Consider the following 22,988-nt stretch of genomic DNA (forward strand, 5'->3'; position numbering starts at 1 on the left):
AAGCCGGTGGGAGCTGCCCCGTTACCACAGAAGCACCGCGCACGCGCCTCAAGCCACTTCCGGGACTGCCCGGAAGGCGTCCGGGAGCGACGTTCCTCCGGGCGGGAGGCGGGCGCACATGCGCAAGAGCTCCACTGAGGCCGACAGGAAGTGCCTATGCCAGGAGTTTGTGGGTTGGTGGGAAGTCGGTCGGCCTTTTGGCAGTTGAGGAAGGGAGTTGTTCCCACTCGTATGTTTATTGTTTAAACGTCTCCCATGATCGTCGCACGCAGAGAGGGAGGTGGCTCGGCACTCAAGAGCAGCGGCCTCTTTCAGACGACCCAAGTTCGAGTCCCAGCACGGGACGGCTTACAGTTCCAGGAGAGCCAACGCCCTCTGCTGGTGTCTGTGGCCACTGCATGCACGTGGTACGCAGAAGCGCGTGCAGTCAGAATTAAGTTAAAAACAACACAGAGGTCATCAACTCCTGTCCAAGGAAGGCTACTCTCTGAGAGACTGCCTACCTGCTTGCCCACTGGGGCATCCCTAGGCACGAGGAGGAGAACGAGGCCTACTCTCTGGGCTGTTTGCCTAAGATTTATTTCAGTGCATGGGTGTTTCTCTGCATGTATGTGCACCATGTGCTTCAGAGGCTAGAACAGGGTGTAGGATCCCCTGAGACGGGAGTTACAGACAGTTGAGCCACCTGTGAGTGCTGGGAACCGAACCGTGTGCTCTCAACTACTGAGCCCCAGAAACTGGTCTATATTAAGCCAGCCTGAAACTCCAGCAAAAGACTTGCTTTGTGTAATATTCCATATAGAACGTTAAATGAAAATGACAACACAATTAGCTAGACTCCAGGTTGAGGAGTTAAGCAAAACGTGATTGGTTGCTCCAAAATTACTTTTCTTGTTGGGCAACAGCTGGCACGCCTTCAATTCCAGCCCTCAGGAGGCAGGGCAGAGGCAGGCAGATCTCCGTGAGTTCCAGCCCACTCAGAACTTCATAGTAAGGTTCGGTCTCCAAAACAAACTTTTTTTTTTTTTTTTTTTTTTTTTTTTTTTTATGTTAAGGCAGGAACAGGGTCACCGGACCATAGAGTAAAAACTAACGTTTATATAAGACCCTCAGAACGAGGAGTCTCCTAATCTCAGTCGGTACCCCCAAGAACTCAATGTCCAGTCCAGTTGCTGCAACACGCAAGAGGCTTTAATGAACAGGAAACATTTGTGCAAATGGCTCTCTCAGCATGCAGGCTAGAGAGAAGCCCCCTCCCCCGGGCACAGGTGTTTTTAAAGGCAACCCCACAAGCTTAGGGAGGGGGTGGGACCCTCTGTCCATTGAGTACGTGACCCTTGGAGGCTGGATGGTCTGCTATTAGGGTCAACAGACCTTAGGGCCTCACTCAAGGTATGCTAATTAATTTTGTCTGGGCAAACCGGAGTTGCAGCTATCTCTTTATTTCCTAAGGACTCTATTCACCACCTGCTGACTCACAGGAAAGGAGGGGCAGTGTGAATTTTTGTTATCTCAGGGCCTTATGAGGGGAAGTTAGCAAATTCCAAGGAACAGATACTGGTTTCCAGGTTAGTACTTCATTTCCATGTTTAAGGGACTTCAGCATAATGCAATCGAAACTGGCCTGTCTAGGAGACTTTGGGTGACTATAGATTTACTTTTTCCCACTGAAAAGTCAAATAGAAAGTTTCAGTTTGGTTTCATGGAATTTTACATGGGCGACTACATTTTGGTTTGCCGTCTCGTCTGTTCCTGTTGGGGTCCAGTGAGAGAATTGAGTTAAAATAGTGGGCTCCTCTAGTTTGTATTTCACTGGAGACTGTTACTATGAATTTCCCAGAACCACTCCAGACGCAGGATGTGTGAGGCAGAGGTGATCTAGACTCCTCTGTCTCCCCAGTCTTCCTGAGCTCTAAGAATTGGTTAACTAGCAAGCACAATACAATGTCTATGAGATGGCTGAAAGTGGCCAGGGAGGCTTTACAGTGACTTCCTCCATGGTCCCTGCAGTGCTGCGCAATAGGCTTATGGGGTGTGCTGGGTAGTTCACGTCAACTTGACACAAGCTGAAGTCCTCTGAGAGGAGGGACCTCAATTGAGAACACCCTGCATGAGATCCACCAGTCTGTACTCCAGCCTGTAGGGTGTTTTCTTAATTAGTTATTGACTGGGAGGGCCCAGCCTATTGCAGGTGGCCCTGGGTTCTATAAGAGAGCAGGCTGAGAAAGCCATGGGGAGTAAGACAGTGAGCAGCATCCTCCATGCCTCTGCACCAGCTCCTCCTGCTGGACAGTAATGTGGAAGCCTAAGTCAAAAAAACAAAACAAAACAAAACAAAAAAAAAAAAAAAAAAAAAAAAAAAACCAACAACAAAAAAAAACCTTTCCTCTCCAAGTTGCTTTGGTCATGGTGTTTCACCACAGCATCCCTGTTTCATCTCTGACTAGGAAGCACGGATCTGGCTCCCGTGTCTTCAAAGCCTGCCGCTCACCATGCAGCTGCTTAGCACTGTGAGGCTTCTGTGTGTCCTGGGTCTGCTTGCTCCATGACCTTCTCACAGAGCTTTAGATCCATGCGATTTTGTAAAATGCAGATCCAAAGGCCTAGGGAGGGCCTGCGAACCCACACCTTTAACCTTTGCAGCCCATGTGCTTGGACCCAAGACCCCACTGAGGAGTCCAACCAGGTTGTTAGAATTACTGGGAACTTAAACTTCTATGCTTTGATTCCACTCTCAGAACTCTTGATTTAGTAGGTCTTGGGTGGAACTCAGGAAATTATTCTTTTAAATTCTGAGATACAGCCAAGAACCCTGCTATTTGGGGGAATATAACAGCAGTGGTTTACCTAAACACAGCAGCTCTTTCTAAACTGTGTTATGCAGACACATACTTTAGGTGAATGCTCCCAGTCCATCTTCAGAAGGGTCCTATGGATTCTTGTCAACATCATTGCCCTCCCTCATCATGGCTGCGAGACAGAGATGAGATTAGAACCTGTTCCCTGCTACAGATGCAGTGAGTGAAGGCAACCTTAAAGCCGGACTGCACATGAGAGACAGTATTGCCTCTTCCTCAAGCCTACACACCAAAGAGAGAGCAATCATCTATGTACTCGCTATGGCTAAAAACTCACAGAAAGCCAGGTGTGGTGGCACATACCTCTATTCCCAGCACTTGGGAGGCAGGGCAGGTGGATCTCTGAGTTTGAGGCCAGCCTTGTATACAGAGTGAGTTTCAGGACAGCCATGGTTACACAGGGACGCCCTGTCTAGGAAAAACAAAAGAAAACAAATCAAAGCAAAAAAAAAAAAAACATAAAAATTGAAATACTGAAATTTTGGTTGTGACTATCACCCACATTGGTAAAGTTCCAGAGAAAACTCAGGACAGATTGCGGTTTATAGCCCATGTCCAAGAAACTGGATGTGCTTATAAGTTTAGTTTCAGCTAATTTTTCAACTTAAATGATACTTAATTTTGACATTTTTATTGGAAAGTTCTCATAGGCTGGCTTAAAGTTTGCAAGCAGTTTGGCGGCCAAGAGCAGACTCTTGGGAGTGGAGGTGCCCAGAGCATATTAGCTCATGAGGCCTCAGAAGTGCTTACCAGAGGTCCTCCTGGCTTCCCACACCATCTTTTTATGGGTCTCACACATTTCCATCTAGTCCTTTTAAAAGTAACTTGGAAATAATTTTAAGGAAATCCCCACTCAAGAGTGAAAGGATTTGCATGCGCAGCAAGCTTCAGCCAGCAGAGGGCAGGCCTGGCCTGTCTTAGGGGGCTGTAGTTCTGGGCTGTGCCTCTCGGGATTGTCAGGGTTGCTCCACACTGCCTCCTGCAGGCAGCCCAGCATCAGTGTTGATGTACACTGGTGGCAGGGTTTTCAGAGGGTCTGTTCTCTCCAGCAGCACCTCACACACACTGGCCTCACTCTGACAGCCAACCAGGAGGCCCGAAAGAAGCCATGAGGGACATCCTAGAGGATTTGCCCTATCTTTGTATAATGTACACTGCGTGTCTCCCACCCCTATGAAACCTTGGCTTCTGAAATCACTTAGCATCACCAATAAGGACAGTTAAATTTCCCAGAAAAAAAAAAAAAAAAAGGATGTTACAGCTTCTCCTCCTCCTCCTTTTTAATGAGGGTCATTGTGTGCCCTTAGGGACACAGAGACTCAGAACACACTTTGTGGTGGTGCTCATTCCTGCTCACCCTAACCACAAACAGACTCCAGCCCTGTGCTCTCCCACATGGGCCCAGGAGACCATGGCACCTCGAGGGCATCTCTGCTGCCAGCTGCCATTTGAAAGAGCTGTTGTGCAGTAACCCTTTCTAAAAGCCAATCTTGTGAGTTAGAATTCTAGATGGTTCCCAAAACTTTAGCCCCAGTTTCCCATCTGCATCCAGTCAAGGTGGGCAGCATAGCCAATTGCAGTGTGGCCGGCCTTCCATTTTCATTTCCCAAATAGAAAACTATTTTAAGAAGATTTCCAGTCATCAGCTTTAGAAAATTTAGTTAGATGAATTGAATGAATCTGCAAGCTACCTTTAAATTTATTTCCAAATTTCCATGACTACTGAAGTCTTGTGTTTCCCTCCCATTCTGACAATATAGCCTAACTTGTATTTTCTTTTTTAGCTTGTCAAAATTCAATGACATTATTGCATGTTGATATTGTATATAAATTTAAAGAAAACATTAGTAATTTACAAAAGCTTTAAATAATACTTGGTATGTCTCACAAGGAAGTCAAATCAACAGCATATTAAAATGTTCTCAAAACAAAACTTTTGGTATCCTGTGTGTTCAGGAGCCATCTTAATGCCACAGGTATGATATCAGGGCCTTGATTTAGCACATGGCTTAGACCTTCCCCTGGCAGTGTGCATGTAGGACACATGAGAAGCACAGTCTATATCCCCAGCAGTCTCTAGACCCAAGGTGACAGCTAGGCTCCACTGTTTATTAGTCTGTGGACACAGAATAGTCAATTACTTAATTCCCTGTGCCTTCATTTTCATTTCCCCATCTATAAAATGGGGTCATGAGTAAAGGGACTTAATGTATAGGATGAGGTGAGTCAGCATTTGTGAAGCCCCTAGAAATACGCACACCGTGTGATACATATTGAGTGTCTTCTTTCATTGTCATATCACCTCACTTAATCTTTACTACAAGTTCTTGGGCAGGGAGGGCCAGCCAGTGTCATATCTTTGTGACCAGTGCAGTCACATGGGACCCAGCTAGGTTGAATTAATTCTCTGTTGCTGATATTTGGAATTGTTTTGTTGTTGATGTTTTCTTTTTTCTTTTTTATGCTTTCCTTATTTTTATTTTATGTGCATTGGTGCTTTGCCTGCATGTATTTTCTGTGGGAGGATGTTGGATTCCCTGGAGTTGGGAGTTACAGACAGTTGTGAGCTTCCATGTGGGTGCTGGGAATTGAGCCCAAATCCTCTGGAAGAGCAGCCAGTGCTCTTAACCACTGAGCAATCTCTCCAGCCCCAACTATCTTGGAATTCTTAACTCTGAACAAGGGCTGCCTCTCCGTTTCCCTGAGGCCCCTGCATATTGTTTTTTGGTTCACCAGGTGGTTGGTATTATTGTCTCTTACTGCTATTGTGGCTTTGGAGTTTTCACCTGTAAACTACAGAGTCGTTACTGGGGGAATGAAGAGGTCATGTGTACACAGTGGCAGCACCCACACACTTGCAGAATTGGGCCTATTACATCAGCTGCTGCTGAGCCTTATACACCAAGCAGCGCTTACATCCTTCTGGAAGTGCGCCCACGTGCAGACAGGCGAGGCTTCTGTGCACTAGGGATGCACTGAGGCCATAAACATTACCTCTGGCCATATTCAGGTAGAGCTGGGGAGTGAGAGCACAAGCTACGGTAGGAGAGGCCTCAACTGTCAGTCTTAGCACTCAGAGAACAAAGAGCAATCCAGATGCTGGATTCTGGCTTAGGCAGCACTGTGTGGCTGGAAAGCAGGTTCAGACACAGTGTTAAAGGTAGAGAAACACACTGGAAATGAGTAGAGCAAGGCATGGGACACACATCAATTCGAAGACTTGTTTGTAATAAACTTTACTAATTTCACAGGTATATTAATGGGGCAAGGTCCCTATATCATGAAGCAAAAGAAAAAGAAAAAAAATACCATGCAATTCCTTTACAACCTCTTGAGTTTTGATTGCTGTTTTTGATGCTAGTGAGACACTTAATATCTACACTAGCTATGTTGCAGGAAGAGGTGTGTGTGTGTGTGTGTGTGTGTGTGTGTGTGTGTGTGTAAGGATTTTGCGACAGGGTTTCTCTATGAACACTTCTGGATGTCCTGGAACTCACTCTGTAGACCAGGCTAGCCTTGAACTCAGACAGCCACCTGCCTTTGCCTCCCCAGTGCTGGGATTAAAGACATGCATCACCACCTCCCAATAGAAGTAAATATTTTTACAGACTTTCATATGTAACAGTTTTACTAGTAAAATTTGAAAATTAAATAAGTTACTTTATAATCACTCTAGAACATAGAATAAGAGTCTGTCTTTACAGAAGATCAAACATTGTAAAGAGCATTATGGAGTTTGTTCTGACAAACATATTAATGTACTCCTTCATCCAGTGTTTGCAGTTCAAACAAGCTGGTGAAAGCCCTGGTACGTACACACCACCCGACTGTGATCTTAAATCCATCCTCCAAACCTCAGCTTGTTGGGTAAGTACACTCTGGAAAGGTAGTCTGCCGATAGGAAGGTCAAAGCTTGGATCTCCGCCTTCATCTTAGAGTCTGCCATCATTTCCAGCTGCCAGAAGGTACCACAGTGTTACCAGTGTCCGTCAGGAACCACAAGCCTGCTAGAGCATCTAGGGTGTCTACTGGTCAGGATTGTCGGGTCAGGCCTCATGACTACTGAGCTATTGTTCTGAGACTTTTACGAGTTCTTTCTTTTTTATCCCATAAACTGTGACACCCTGACTGTTAACATGACATAACCACGTGCCGACTCTAGACGGAAATATATATAGGCCGGCATGAACTTAGAAGAGGTCCTATGTGGGGGAGGGAGGCTCCAATAGAGGAGGGGAGGGAGGGAGAACAGGAACAGATCATGGAGGAGAAGAGAAATGCTGCACATCTTTCGTACGAGTGGGCTCTAGGGGTAACATGTCATGTGGGTATGTGTGAAAGCAGAAGGGGCCATGTTGGGGTAGGAACGGCCCCTGCCAGCGGGGATGACCTGCAGCGGGGGTTGGGGGAGTAGGAGAGCTGCCACTACAATGAAAGGAACCCTCACAGCGTCTGCATTTACACGTTATAAACACACCATCTACCTCCTTTCTCCAGAAGGGCTGGTAGGTAATGTAAGGCCTCCTCAGGATACTGTCCAGTTTCATCTGGTCACGCTTTGTCAGTGGAATCAAACTACCCTTAGGTATATTTAACCTGGAAAAAATTGGAGTGATCAGTAAAAACAGACTGTTCCTGTATTTATGCCTGTACTTATGTTGTTATGTCGACAAGCTAAGAAAAACAAGCGAGAAAACCAGCCCAGTGCTCCTCCTCAATCTTAGCATCTGGGTCAGGAAGTTTTCCAAGTTCAAGGTAGAAGTTTGTGTTGTCACAGAAACAGATTCTGTCTTTTCTCCCCCTCCTCACCTTTGTGAGATGACAACAGACAGACAGACAGACACGGGTTGTTAAACAAAGCACTGGCGTCAGGTCCACTGAGCAGAGCTAGTGTAGACAAGCCCAGCTTTCTGCTCCTGCAGCTGTGTGCTCCAGCAGGAGTGCCCAGTGGCTGACAAGTAAAAATCAGGAAGTGACTGTCTACTAAGCCGTGAGGATACGGATCTCTTATTTTCTTCCTTGGATGCACACTTATCTAGTTTGGTCTGAAACATGCTTCTGAAGTCACAAGTCCAAGGCTTCCAGGTAAACTCTCATTTGGCTTTCCTCAGTGTCCCCGTAAATCCAAGCCTGTGCCAGCGGCTGTTCCTGGCTGGCTGACTGAAGGGGTCTAGTGTGTTCCTTGTAGCCTCTTTCCTTTGATCATGCATCTATCTGGAGAGTCTCTGAGGGCCCTGGAGTTCCTCCAAGACCTCTGTCTTAAAAGCCATCAGGCTCCTTGTCCCAAATCTGTGTTTGTGCAAAGAGGTCACTGTAAGGGATGGTGGCCATAACAAATAACTGCTTGGTTTAAATTCTGCTTCCTTCTCTGGAAGCATTCAAAACTCCAGGGGGAATGTTTCCTTCCTACCAAGTTCATAGCTTCATGTTCCTCATGTTTGGGAAATAAGCATTTACAGCCCACTGCCTCAGGAAATCACACACACACTCAAGTTCCTCTCACAGGGAAAGGAGAAGAGCAAGAGGGTATTTGAGGGGCTGGAGGGATGGCTCAGCCCTTAAGAGTGTATACTGCTCTTGCAGATGACCCAAGTTTAATTACAGCATCTGCACTGAATAGCTCACAACTGCCTGTCACTCCAGTTCAGGGATTCCAAGACTTCAGTCCTTTGTGAGTACCTGCACCCACATGTTCAAACCCCCCAGGACCTGCACATAATTAAATATTTTTACAACTATTTGAAAAGCAGTATCCCCCCCACCCCCCATAGTGAGGGCCAAGTGGCTCACTCTCCAGGGAGAACAAATAAAGGACGCTATGAAGGCAGGGAGAGACACACAAACACAGACACACAGACACACAGACACACAGACACAGACGCAGAGAGAGAGACTACGCAAAGATTCAGGTAAAGGCGTAGTCACCAGGGCTCTCTGACCTGCCTGTCACCTACAGTCTGGGCAGAACAGCTGTGAGGGATGGCCTGAGCACATGCTGGCACAAGGAGAGCTGAAATTCAGGAGCTGGAGCTGTTACCCTGAGGTCACAGGAGAGAACTGTATTCATTGGTAACAACAACAAAAACGATCACATTGTGTTGTAGGCACAAACCAGATGACAACGGACCAGAGGACATTGAGGTTTCTGGGGAGAGGTCATAGCTGTGGATAGAAAATCACCAGCCACCTAGGACTGTCCTGCCTCAAATGACCCTTGCCTTTAAGTGCTGGAAGTTCCCAAACTCTGATATTAAGATGTGATCACTCTATGAAGTTAGAACATTCAAGATCAGGAAAGAAATTTAATTCCATCCCAGGCCTCACACTTATTATCCATGTTTGTGAGGCAGAGCCTCACTCGGAAGTTCAGGCTGGCCTCCGGCTCAGTCCCCTGAGCACAGGATTTCAATATGTTGCCATGCCTCTCCATGCATTAACTAAATTCATTCAGTTTTTGTCTCTTGTTTTTTGAGACAGAGCCTCTTTATGTGGTAGTCCTGGCTGTCCTGGAACTCACTATAGAGACGAGGCTGGTCTCCCAAGTGCTGGGATTGAAGGCATGCCCAGACTTCATTAACTATATAACAGAAACCTCAAGAAATGTCCGTCATAACTATAGTCAGCAAGTGCTTTTGTAGCGGTGTCAGGCAAATCATACACACGGCAGTGAGATGTCTTACCTTTTAATATCAGAAGGGAGGAGACCAAGCCATCTGACAGCTGGGACAGTGAGGCTGTGGGCTTCGAAAGACATGGACTAGGATAAAGAGCAGAGCCGTGTCAGGTGAGCTGGGCAGGGCCCTGGCTTTCTGTTCTGGTAGCAGGGTGAGGTGGTCTGGACCACGGCCTTACTAATCTCTGGCCTACATGCACTTCCTCCCTCCCTGCTCTGCTGCCCTCTGCTATGAACTTGGCCAAGCTTTGGGCTAATTTGGAGATGCAGGATGAGCAGGATTTGTAGCTATACAGGGTTTCGAGAATGAGAGTTGGTCACTATCAGCTCCAGCGTGGACTTGATGCTACCCTTCTCTCATGCGGGAGTCACAGAGGCAAAGTCAAACCTGGTTGCTGCATGTGACACTTAGGGTCTATCTGATGCTCCTCAGGAGCAGATCAGACAGGATGGCTGTGCCTCTTGCATGCAGCTCATCCCTCTGTTACTTGTGGGTAGCTGTTCATGCTAGGGGCTGGGCTCATACCTCTGCAGCACTGATGGGCTCTGGAAGAGATCACCACTTCCCTGGGACACTCTGGAGAGCCTAGGCTTACTAGGGTATAAATACCCAGTGACTGTAAGGGGGTGGTGGAGAAGGGCAGACACACTTCCCTGTACTCACCATGGATCCGTACTTATAGATGCACATGATCTCGATGCCTGTTGAGAGTGAGCGTCAAGATTAGACTCAGATCACAGCTATGGAATCTCTACTCTCAAACTTCATCTAACATCTAAAATCTCAGTTTTGTGGACATTACCAGTGAAAAATTATGCTCTCAGTTTCATATGTTAAATATTGCCTTAAATGATTACAGCCTTAATTTGACTATATTAATAGTATCTTCAATTTATTTCGTTACTGATTACCATGCTGGAGGTTGAACCTAAAATGTGATTAGTCAAGTCCCATACCACTGAGCTCTCCCCTAGCCCAGACAATACATTGAGCAGATGTTCTAAGAGCAGAAAAACATAATCACAAGTATGACTTAGTCATGACTGTTGTCCCAAATAGTCCAGGAGAGATTACCATGGGGATCAGCATCTACCAATGTGAAAACAGGAATATGAAACGTGTCCCACAGCTTCTTCACCAGGAGCCTTGTGTTCAGATCTGGAATGCCCTTTCCCTGAAAGCAGAGAGTCAGGCATGTGGCCCCAGGAGGAGGGCCTGGGTACATTCTGCTCGTTTCATCAGCACTGACATGTGAGCCCCACCCTGACTTCTGGGGGGGGGGTCCAGTGCTGATGGTAAGGAAATGAGCAGTGTGCACCAAGAAGAACCATACATGTTCACACTCTGGCATCCAGAATGCCTGTTTGAAGTCCCCACCCACCCCACGGAGACATTTCTTCAGGAACAGAAAGCATAAAGGCCTACACACTTAAAGGTGTTCACACTGTGCTGTCTGAACTGGCAAAGAGAGGGCCAGTGACAGGGCTCAGCAGGTAAAGCCTGGTGACCTGAGTCCAATCTCTGGGACCCTCATGATGCCAGGAACGATGGCCCAGACATACAGATTGTCCTTCATCTTCTATATTGCCTCTTGCCTCTTTCACCTAAGCAACACCACTAGGCTTTCCTGCCATCACCCCAAGAGTCCATGCCAACACCACACCTGGACCCTCTCTCATGAGGACCTGAATGCTGTGTCTGTCCCGTGGCTCTGAGCGGTGGCGCCGCAGGAAGGTGTCACAGGTCATGTAGACCTCCACAATCACGAGTCACCAGTCCTCCAGTGCCCTTCGTTCTGTCCCGCCCTCCACCACACACACTGAGGTAAGTCCACACCTTACAAGAAGCCATCTGCCCCACAGGTTGCCACAATCACCCCCCTGAGAGCCTATCTTTTTGCTGTGGGACTTGCCAGGCCCACCAGGCTCCCCCAGCTGCCCTAACCTCCTCACGGGACTCTCTCCCGGCTATGCTAAGGCTGCACTCCTGGCCACTAAAACAAAGCACAGCACTGCAAACAGCTTTCTTCTCCAAGGAGCAGGTTTTCTACAGCTGTATAAAGGCATGCTGGGGAGAGAGCCTAGAAGAGGGACCCTGATCCACCCTCTCACTCAGCAGCCCCCTCTGCATGCCAGTTCCTGGCATTTTTCCTCACATTTCCATACCACAGGAAGCTATCTACCTTCAGTGGACCAATGCTTCTGTGTCTCATAAATTCCTGTCAGAGCACTACCCTTCAGTGTGAGGGCTCAGGAGCTGGGGCTTCAGCATAGAGAACAGACAGGTGGGTACCCCTGAATGGGATAAAAGCCCTTACGTAAGGGACCCCTGAAAGGCTCTCTCCTGTCTCTGTCTGGCTCTTCCCTCCCTGGTGAACACTCAATGAGAAGAAAGCTGCTTAGCAGCTAGGAAGTGGGCTGTGCTTATTAGCAGACAGAGAATCAGCTAACACACAGGTCTTGGCCCCAGGCTGCAGAACTTTGAGAGGTACACATGTGGCTTCATCCTCCCTGGCTGCGGCATTTCTGGGCTAGCTGTGGCTGGCCTTTTGCTGAGCCACCTGTAGTTCCACAGGTGTCACAGCACCACCTGTGTTCTTCACCGCCCCTGCACATGTGTGTTTGAAAAGGGAGAGCTCCTTTAGCATGACCCGCGAGGCGCATGGGATACAAACTCATGTGAAGGACGTCAAGCACGGTCAGCTGCCCACAGCCCTGGAGAAAATGCACCAGGAATGGGGGGGGGGGACACAGAAGAGCAAGAAAACAAAGCCTATTTGGGGTGTTTGCTGGTGTTTAAGAATAGAGACCCTCATCTGGACATGAGCTGGGTTTAGGGACACTTCTGCGCGGTGACTAGATGATGCATTCTATTGGACAGGGAGGGACACACGGTACACAGATGTTGGAACTCTTTCTCCAGGCACCACAGTGATAAAGTGAGGCAAATATCCTACCGTGACCATGATACATGGGGACATTCTGCTGCAGAAGTTGTCGTCCAGGAGCCGTTGAAAGGTTGCATCCTTCTCTACTATCAACAGGAACTTCGCATCTGTGATCAGATCTGTGGGGCTAAGGCTGAGAAACTACAGGCACAGCATCTGAGTTCAGTCACGGCTATGTTACAGTACTGCATACCTCGACTCAAAGGCAGCTACAGGGGAAAAGTTTTCATTTTACCTCCCAGTGTCTATATTTACCCAGGTATACAGGTGCCTGGCTCTACTTCACAGTGAGCTCCTGAGAGCCCTAGCGAGGGGCCTGTGGCTACTTGTCTCTACCGTCTAACTTGTTTGTTACACAACAGGAAGGCGAAGCTCTTTGAGAGAACATTCCAGTTTAAACAGATTTCTCACTGAAGGATACTCCGGATCCCTTGGATGTTAGAAGGCACAGCAGTAGCCTAAGTTAAAAAGAAAAAAACAAAACCAGGCAGTTTGTAAGTTAAATAGAAAGTAAGTGTAACTACACTTTATAACCCATTCCAACAATTGTATGCTTTCATTTTTCTTTGATGAGTAGTCTAGGGACTGTTACTCAGTGAGGAACAGACCAGCCCCTAGGGACATAAACACACTTGGCTTCCCCAGCAGGGAAGGTTGTGGAAGCTTTGCACAGCTGGCTTACACAGACAGGATGAAGGGAAATGTCCCAGTGCAGGACCTCAGCACTACCCTGTCCTGATGGGGGCATCAGCCCACCCACACCGCCAAGGGTTTGGGGAGGAAATGTGTTAATTTCAGAACCACACGGATTACGTAAATAGCCATGACAAAAAGGCCATGTCACACACTATTTGAAAATATCAGCACACTTTAAAAGTGAATATGTCTCTGTTTATTTCAGTATGACAATTAGCATGTTTGAAAGCTGTGTGCTTGGTATAGAACCCCATGAAGTACACATGTGTTCGCCCATCAATTTTATCTTAAAATCTCCGGGGCCAGTAAGATGGATCAGTGGGTAAAAGTACTTGCCACACAGGCCTGATGACCTGAGTTTGATCCCAGGAACCCACAGTGGAAGAGGGAGCAGTTTTTGAAAGTGGTCCTCTGACCTCCACACGTGTGCTGTGGCACACACGCACCTGTGAGCACACACACATCATACTCATATTCACACTATAAGAATCAACTGTTCAGTAAAGCAAGGAATGAGACCCACTTCAAATGGAGGGGTGTGGGGCACTGAGCAGCTGAGGAGGAAGGAAGGTGGCTCACCGTGGCACTACAGGCACACTGCACTCGGGTACCATCTTCCTCCATGTATCTCAAGTTGCCAGCAATCAACCCCTTGGATGTTGATAACTGGAAAGAATAACGTATTTGAAACCATCCCCATCAATATACTTGTTGCTACAAGCCTCTCCTCATGCTCACCTCTTAAGATATTATTTGTATTTTAGCTTAGATCAGGATCTGGGTAGAGATGGAGCAGAAAGCATGCAAGGGTATTTAGGAAATAAAACTATCTGAAAAGGTCCAAGGAACTTACTGGAAACAGACTAGGGTTATGTTGAGAAAATATCAAATGACAAGAAAGAGGGCAGGTACACTTTCCCCCAGAGGAGATCTTGCTGTGTGACCTGGCTGACCTGCCTGCCTCGGCCTCTGCTCTGGAACCAAGGGCAGCTACCCTTTCGTTGTGACAGGGTTTTGTACTTGGAGTGGCTCACCACATGCAGGCTCCTCCTGGGTACTTTCAGCATGCAGGAAATGTCATCTACAATATTGTCCACTGAAGTCTGATTCCCAAAGAGCTGGCTGTCAGTGTAGTATATGTCTCTATGGAAACGTGAGGCCACATTGTGAATGAGCCCCATGTCCTTGGACTGTGACAAGCACAGAGTACTACGTGGAGGACACTTACCACAAGAGACACAACATACAAGGAGATCTACTTATTGCCCAGGACCCAGGCTTCATGTCTTTTCAAAGCACATTTTAAAAGTTAACGGAGGCTAGAGGGATGGCTCAGCAGTAAGAGCACTGGCCGCTCTTCCAGAGGACCTGGGTTCAATTCCCGGTACCTGTATGGCTGCTAACAAATATCTGTAACTCCAGCTCCAAGGGAACTGACACCATCTTCTGGCTTCTTCACACACCAGGCGTGTGGTGAATAGGCACACATGTAGACAAAACACCCATACACATTAAATTTTAAAACAGTTAATTTAACTAAGTCTCACTTTGCATTTTTTGAGAATGAATTTGTCAGAACAGTATGTTTACCTCTTGGTTGCATAAGTGTTGGTCTGTACTAGTTTATAAATCATGGACAATATTTTCAGAATCAGAGCTGGAAAATAAGACATAAGAAACAATTTACCTCTCTTTCACTAATTTGAAAGATATTATCAAAAATTATAACTGTCCCCACTGTTTGTCTACAATGCTTTAAACATTATCTTTCCAAAAGAGAAGGGTTAGGTAAAGGATAATTATAAAATAAGGACTTTCTGGCTAACGAAACAGAGTAATTTCCCCTGAGCGTGAACCTAGAGCGTGCCTACTTTGGGTTGCAGTGAGCTCCCAGTGTTACTGACATCACAAGTCTAGAAATTTATTTATTTATTTTGGTTTGTTTGAGGCAGGGTTTTTCTGTGTAATAGCCCTAGCTGTCCTGGAACTCACTCTGTAGACCAGGCTGGCTTTGAAATCAGAGATCTGCCTGCCTCTGCCTTCCAAGTGCTGGGATTAAAGGCATGCACCACCACCCTTCAGCCTAGAAATTTATTTTAAGGACAAGTTATCTATTAAAGAATACTCAAAGATATCCAATTATGAACAGCTAAGCTCTAGAAATAATTAACTCATTTACTGTTGATTACTCAATGCCATGAAAGGTTAACTTACCAAATTTTTTAATTGATTTTGGTGAATCACTTCTGATTTTTCTTGTGCTACACTGAGGTATCATCTGAAGGCCGACAGAATCTTCAAACCTTCAAAACAAATGAACAAAATGAGGAAGACTTAATTCTTGGACATACACTTAGTATGAACTTTGCATATCATGTACATGGGTATGGAGGCCAGAGGTCGACCTTGAGAATTGTTCTGGAGTCAGGTACCACCTTCCTTGTTCTAGGAGACAATCTTTGTCTCATTGTCCTGGTGCTCAGGGATCACCGTAGGCTGGCTGGTCTGTGAGCACCAGGAGTCCACCCAGCTCCACATCTCCAGCCCTGGGATTATAGGCATATGCTGGAGTTGCTTTTATGAAGGTGCTGGGCAGCCTAACATGGCTGCTTCTGCTGTCCAGCAAGCACCTCAGCCACTCAGCCATCTCCCGTATTTCCTCTCTACGTGAACACTAGAGCTTAGGAACACTTGAAGGTTCAAATTGCTGCAGGTAGTTAAGGTGACTAGCGAAGGTCGGTGTGGTGTGTGTGTATCGATCTTTTGGGGGAAGACAGTGTGTATGGAATACTTACATATATTTTGCTATTATGTATTTTGCTTACTTTGTCATTATTCCTTCTCAGTTAATACTAATTTTTGAAATATTTTATTTCAATTTACCCACAAAGTGACATTGTGTGAACTATTGACATCAGTTTGTTAACAATAGCAGAGTGCACTAGGAAAATACACCATATAGTAGCTGCTTTGAAGCTATGTGAAATCCATCTTTCAAAACACATTGCCCAAGTATACATTTATGCTAATTATATCATCTTAAAATAATACTTACAAAGGATCTCCTCCAGTCCCATTCCTCTGTAACTCTGGCAAAGTCTGACTGTGTTTTGGTAGAAAAAGCTGTATAGAGTAAAAGGCTATGCCTTTGTCACGAGGCTGGAGAACTTGGATAAGACTGCCAGACCAGGACTGAGCATGTCAACCCTGACTGCAGCTGCCTGAGCAAGGCTTGCTCTTGAGGAGTGGAAGACAACCACACCAGGGTGTTTCCCAGTGCTGAGAAGTGTGTCTCTACACTTGCTCTTTTGAGCAAGGACAATCAGACTTTGAGCCATCCCCTCCCTCAGTGGGGTTCTAGCTAGCCCTTGTCTTGGCCTTATCTTTCACACTGACTCCAGTTCACACAGCCCTTCTGTGGGGCATGGATTTCATAAACCTGCTAATTCTCATGGGACAGGTAAAGGGGAGGAAGAGAATGACATATGACTGTAACTCTAAAGCAAACTGAAATAATAACAGAGAGTGCATTTTAAGATGGAACTGCAGGGACCAGGCATGGTGGCACATACACTCTTTTTCTGTATTTATTTATTTATTTTTTCAAGACAGGGTCTCTCTGTGTAGCCTTGGCTGTCCTAAAACTCGCTCTGTAGACCAGACTGGTCTTGAACTCACAGAGATCTACCTGCCTCTGCCTCCTGAGTGCTGGGATTAAAGATGTGCACCACCACTCCTCACCCGGCCTAGCACATATATTTAATACAAGTTCTAGGGAGTCAGAAGCAGGCAGATCTCTGAATTTGACGTTAGCCTGGTCTACACTGTGAGTTCCGGGCCAGCTGGGCATTATAGTGAGACCTTCTCTCAAATAAATAAATAAATAAATAAATAAATAAATAAATAAATAACAAAGCTTCAGGGGCTGGAGAGATGGCTGGGCAGTTAAGAGTGCTTGCTGCTCTTACACAGCACCCATATTAGGTGGCTCAAAGTGTCTATAACTCCAGCTCCAGGGCATCTGACATCTCCTTCTGGCTTCCATGGGCACCTGTATGCACACTCACGTACACACACACACACACACACACACACTTTTTAAAATGTAGAAATAAATTGCAGATGCCCACATCATGTTTTCCCAGCGCGATCTGTCGTCTATTGTGAAGGCAGGCACTTCATTTCTTGCCAAGCTTTTGACTATGTCTTGGATAATGTTTTCTATAGATGTAAGAACCTCAGAACTGAAACAATAAACACACTGTGATTTAATTTTATAGCAAGTAACATTTCCCAGATCAATACAACTTTTGTTTTCCCCAAGACAGGGTTTCTCTGTGTAACCCTGGCTGCCTTGGAACTTGATTTGTAGGCCAGCCTCAAACTCACAGAGATCTGTCTGCCTCTGTCACCCAAGTGCTGAGACTAAAGGTGTGTGCCACCACCTCCTGGCACAAATTCTTTATTTCAGTACATTTTTGTTGTTTTGTTTTGGTTTTGGAGACAAGGTCTCACAAGGTAGCCGAGGCTATCCTGGAACTCACTATGTAGTCCAGGATGTCATCAGACCCACAACCTTGCCTTCATCTCCTGAGTGCCAGAATTACAGGTGTTGACCACCGATGTTCTTTTCTTTTTCTTTTTCTTTCTTTTTTTTTTTATTAACCCTTGGGAATATATGCCCATAACCATCCATTTCTTTTACTAAACTCAGACAATTGTGCTTACAGTGGTTACTCTCAGAGAGCTTAGATTTGCCTGTAAAACTCATCTCTCAAATGACCCTTTTGCATTAATGATGAGCTAATGTAGCTTACAAATGCATTTTTATTTGCTCACATTAACTTACTTCAGTGACACTGAATTTCAATATAGACCTGGCTTGAAATACTGCTGTTAAATGTTTTAACTAAGGATGATGTGCACAGTCTTTGACACACACACATGCACGAATGCACCCACACACGCACACAAACAGCTGCTTGTAGCATACTGCCCTAACTGATCTCATACCTTAAAAATTAACCATTTTTAAATTTTAGTGATTCAAAAGGAAAAAAATTAATCGCTACCAGGAAAGGAATAAACTGTGAGTTCTGTACTAAATGACTGACTTGGCCACTGAAACAGGCCACTTCACCGTAAAATAAAAGGACTGAATCTAGTTTTCTGTCTGCTGGTTGTTAATTTCACAAACCATCAGCTTAAAAAAAAATGTCGATTTAAATAACTTTGGCATATTGTCTAGGAAGGGAAACCAAGTTAAACATAGAAGGTGGGCAAAATGTTGAGTTATAATGTCCTCAGAGTCTTCAATGTTTTCACTGAAAAAAAAAAAATCAGAAAATAGATATTAAAACACTTAGTATGTCTTAATATAGTAAAGACTAATGACTTGTTACTTTTTCAAAGCTTGCAATAGTTTGGGGAAAAATATAAGAAATTTAAGATATAATGAGATCAATCCACATCTTTGTTGTCAACAGGGACTCCTACCATCTCCTTCCTCTTTCCTCCTAAATTCTCTCAGAAACTAAATCCTTTTGTAAAATGTGTTTGCTTGTGGGGTTTTGGATAGCTGGTTTGGGCTTAAAAATAATGTGTTTAAGATACAAACTGGTGGGTGATAAACAAGAAAAAAACGAGAAAGGAAAACTGTGAATCATATAAATGCATTTTTCTGTAGTTAATTCCACCTTGGGTGGTAGGAAAGTAGTTAATTTTAAATAAATCACTTAAAATACATTCCTCGGTTCCCTACAGGTCAAAAAAAAAAAGTCTTATCATAAATCACTTAAAAGGTCGCTGTATCTGAGAAACCCCCTAGTTTGGAGAGTTTTACATTTTCCTCTTTCTTCTTATTCCTCACCAAAAAACAAAAACAACAACAAAAAAACTTATAATTTCATAATTTGTTTCGCTTTCATATTCGAGACAGGGTCTCTTTGTACACCAGGCCTGGCTGTCCCGGAATTCACTCTGTAGCCCAGGCTGGCCTCACACTCACAGCGATCCTCCTGCCTCTGCCTCCCCAGTGCTGGGATCAAAGGCGTGCGCCACCATGCCTGGCTTTCATAATTATCTCTATAAATAAATAAATAAATAAATAAACAAACAAATAAATAAATAAATAAAACGTAAGGCCAAATATAATGTCAGACTCCCTGACTAGAAAGGACACTGAGAAACCCATGCACTGGGGTGGGGGTGGGGGATGCTCCTGGAACATTCTAGAACACAGCTGGTGTGTCCCGGAAGTGGTCGGCGGGTTGGGTTTGTCCTCTTTGTTTTGTTTTAAATGTAAGGAGGGCTGAGGGCCGGGCGTGGCGGGCGCTCTCCTCACACCGCCCGCCTTCGCCTCCCCCCGCCCGCCGCCTCTGTACCTAGAGGCCGGCCGGCTGGCCCCGGCGGGGCTCTGCCCCGCGCCTCTCCGCACCGCGGCCAACAGGGAAGCCCTGTGCCGCTCCACGGCGTCGAAGAGCGAGGCCTCGGGCCCCGCGGGCGCGAACGCCATGATGATGATGATGACTCTTCCCGCGCGCTGGCCACGCGCATGCGCGCCGCACCACGCAGCGCCGGGGCAGAGTGCGCAGGCGCGCGGGCCTTTGCGGAGCCTGGGAGGGTGTGGAGCTCCCGCTGCAGATCTGGCTGGCGGCGACCACCCGTGGGCCCGAGGTTTCCTTGGCCGGATCACTCAGGGGGCAATGGCATCTGCGAACCCCTTTGTGGGAGTCATTTTGGGGAAATAATAGCTGTGACTTTTCACGGGGACGGCCCCGGACATGGGGGTATGGTATGGGTGAAAGGGGTCTTGCCTGCTTTGATGGAAGCCTGGCTTCCTGCCTCTGCCTCCCGAGAGCTGGGATTAAAGGTTTTACTATCGTCCGAATAATGTTTGGGACTTGCTTTTATTCAAAAAGTTGTTGCTGGGGCTGGAGACAAAGCTAGGCAGTTAAGAACCTTGATGCACCAAGGCCAAGTTTCAGCTCTTAGAACCCACCAGCTGACTCAAAACTGCCTGTAACTCCAGTTCCATGGGACCTCATGGCTTCTGGCCTCTGTGGTACATGCACATAGAGAAATAGAAATAATTTTTGAAAAACGACTCATTTAAAATACAAAATAAGGTATTTATCTGAAAGTGGTTTCCTTCCTAAGGATTTAGAGAGTGGATATGGCTTGCTCTCCTTGCAGACTGGGTTAGCCATTTCTTGCTCTGTTCTCTCTGAGCTTTCTAGAACAGAAGGCAGATTTCCGAGGCCTTGGGAACGGCCCCTTGACGGGATGCTGGGATCGGACCCCAGAGCCGGCTGACTACTGGCTCCACGAGCTGGTTTTGTTAGTTTCAAACTAGTTTCTGAGCAGAAACAATAGACTCTTCTTGTCCAGTGACAACCGCCCACGTGCATGTGTCGCTGTGCACAAGTCTTGTGTTAGGGCCTTTGGTCATTGTTATCACAGTGCTTGCTTCCTGTGGCCTCCTGTGTTAAGCTGTGCCACTTACTGAGGAATGGGATTGCAAGGTCTCGACCCTCAGGGAGCTCACAGTCCGGGGAGAAGCAGGGATTGAGTGTAGACAGGTGAACCCGCAGTTAAGTTGGAGAAAGAGAAAGGTACACTTAAAATGCGTCAGAATCCCAGAAGGGAAAGTCATCCTCTTTTTCAGGCTCATAGATGCTGAAGTGTATGTGCAAGTTTGGGCCACCAGTAGGTAGGTGGAGTTTCAAACCAAGAGGGAGATCCTGATGCCAGGTTCATATCAGATCCATAGGAACTTCCAGGGATCTGGCTCAGAGTGGATCCGAACTTTATAAACAGGGTTCTTCTTGGCAGAATTAGCCCTTTGGCCTGGGTGGTGGGTTTTTTTTGTTTTTTTTGTTTTTTTTTTATTTTACTTCCAGATGAGAGCCCTGTCTCTATCACCCTCAGAGAGGAGCCAGCCAGCATAAAAATCCTGGAGGAAGGAGGGAGGCTAGTCTCTCCAGGGCTACACTCACTCCTGATCCCTGGGTTTGGTTCATTGGAGATAAACATTCATCACTTAGTATACACACACACACACACACACACACACACACACAGACAGAGACAGAGACAGAGACAGACTGCCTCTCTCCCTGGGACAGACAGGGAAAGGTCCTGAGGTGGGTGGAGCCCGCAGATGAACAAAGCCATCTGAACCTGCAGTTCCTCGGAGAGAGACTCAAGACTCAAGATGCCTGGCAGGGGTTCCCACCTAGACAGACAAAGGTGAGGGGGAGGGAGGAGTATTCTGCCCTCAGCTGCTTCCGCCTCTGCCCTGCAGGCATCCTGCCTCGTTCTGGGGTGAGTAGCCAAGTGCTGTGAGCCTGCCACAGCTGCTTACAACACCTGCACATCAAAGGCGGCTTCCCGGCCCCATGCCGGGAGACAGAACCAGAAAAACACATTCTGCTCCAAGCAAGCTGCGGCCGGCCAGGGTGGCTGGCAAAGGCTAGCCGCAGCTTTTCCTGGGCTGATTCCTTTTCATCCTGTGGCCCCCTGAGCATTTACCAGACTCTGTTGGGAAGGTGTCTTAGTTTCTTTTTTGGTTGCTACAACAAAACACCCCACAGAGGCAACTTAAGGGAGAAAGGGTAGTTGGAGTCAGTGACAGAAACTCTATAGATGACTGGAGGAACCCTGGAGGAAGCTGGTCACGTGACACCTGCATCATGTGACACCTGCAATCAGGTGTCAGGGATGAATGTGTGGTTAACTCACTTTGTCCAACCCAGGAACCCCTGCCCAGAGAGTGGCCCAGTCCAGTTGAAAAGGATCTTCCTCAATTAAAGCCTCAATTAAAACAATTACCCACTGGAGCTGGAGAGATGGCTCCGCCCATGCTCTGTGGTTAAGAGCACTGGCTTCTCTTCCAGAGGACTGGGTTTGATTCCCAGCACCCACATGGCAGCTCACAGCCACTTGTAACTCCAGTTCTGGAAGATCCAGTGTCCTCTTCCTGCCCCTGTGGGCACCAGGCACCCAAAATGGTGCACATACATACATGCAGTCAAAACACACATGCACATAAAATAAATAAGTGGATGAATAAACAGATGTTTCAAAAAGATAACTCCCCATAGACATGCTCAGAGGTATAATCCCCAATAGGCATGGCCAGAGGTGTGTGTGTCTCCCAGATGATCCTAGATCTTGTCAAGTTGACAGGTCCCCAGAGCTTAGTAGTCCCTGAGACCTTAGCACAGCTGACTCCATGGTGGAAGCACTATTCATGCTGTAAAACTGAGCATATGAAGAGCACCACCTACCAAAACTAACACAAAGGCCCAATCCATCAAGTCCATAGTTCTGGGAAAGTCTCTGACTGTACTAACCCTGACTTTGGTAGTTCTGTTTCTGGCTAACTGTTCTTGCTAACTGAAGTGTGTCAACCCAGAACATTTGTGTGTGTGTGTGTGTGTGTGTGTGTGTGTGTGTGTGCTTAAAAGCTCACCCTGAGAAGGGCTTGCTACACTGGGATCCTTACACCCGGGGTACTCGCTGGCTTGCTAATAAAGACTTTCTATTGGTTAAACATGGCTAAAGCCCATGTTGGAGCAGTCTTCCCTGGTGAACACCCCACAATGACACTAACTGTCACAGAGTACTTCCTGAACCTCATTCTAAATCTCTGAAACCATGGGCTGTGAATGTGTGGGACCCCAAATTCCAGGGACCCAAACTGACTGTCTAGTTCATAAAATCTAGGACCACGAAGGATGATGAACACTTACCAAAAAACAAACAAACAAAGACAGATTTTTATGATCAAATTCACAGGAGTGAACCTAG

General features: G+C 46.5%; 1 protein-coding gene across 1 annotated transcript; it reads right to left on the reverse strand.

The window, feature by feature from the left end:
- Window positions 1-6,494: 6,494 nt before the first annotated feature.
- On the reverse strand, window positions 6,495-17,519 carry Spo11 (SPO11 initiator of meiotic double stranded breaks). The gene is made up of 12 exons (XM_051185448.1): window positions 17,306-17,519; window positions 15,390-15,478; window positions 14,766-14,832; window positions 14,210-14,318; window positions 13,755-13,841; window positions 12,901-12,937; window positions 12,489-12,598; window positions 10,607-10,706; window positions 10,196-10,233; window positions 9,539-9,615; window positions 7,343-7,454; window positions 6,495-6,813 (listed from the first exon to the last, which is right to left on the reverse strand). The coding sequence occupies exons 1-12, from the start codon at window positions 17,308-17,310 to the stop codon at window positions 6,694-6,696; spliced, it is 951 nt and encodes a 316-aa protein (XP_051041405.1). The 5' UTR covers window positions 17,311-17,519; the 3' UTR covers window positions 6,495-6,693.
- Between the last annotated feature and the right edge of the window lie 5,469 nt (window positions 17,520-22,988).

Source organism: Phodopus roborovskii, unplaced genomic scaffold (assembly GCF_943737965.1).
Source record: "Phodopus roborovskii unplaced genomic scaffold, PHOROB, whole genome shotgun sequence".
In the NCBI taxonomy this organism is placed as follows: domain Eukaryota; kingdom Metazoa; phylum Chordata; class Mammalia; order Rodentia; family Cricetidae; genus Phodopus; species Phodopus roborovskii.

Coding starts and splice junctions, on each gene's coding strand:
- Spo11 (XM_051185448.1), bottom strand. Junction 13,842..14,209: donor CCAGGAGGAGCCTGCATGTG/GTGAGCCACTCC, acceptor TATTCTTTCCAG/TTATCAACATCCAAGGGGTT. Junction 12,599..12,900: donor TAACATCCAAGGGATCCGGA/GTATCCTTCAGT, acceptor TTAGCCCCACAG/ATCTGATCACAGATGCGAAG.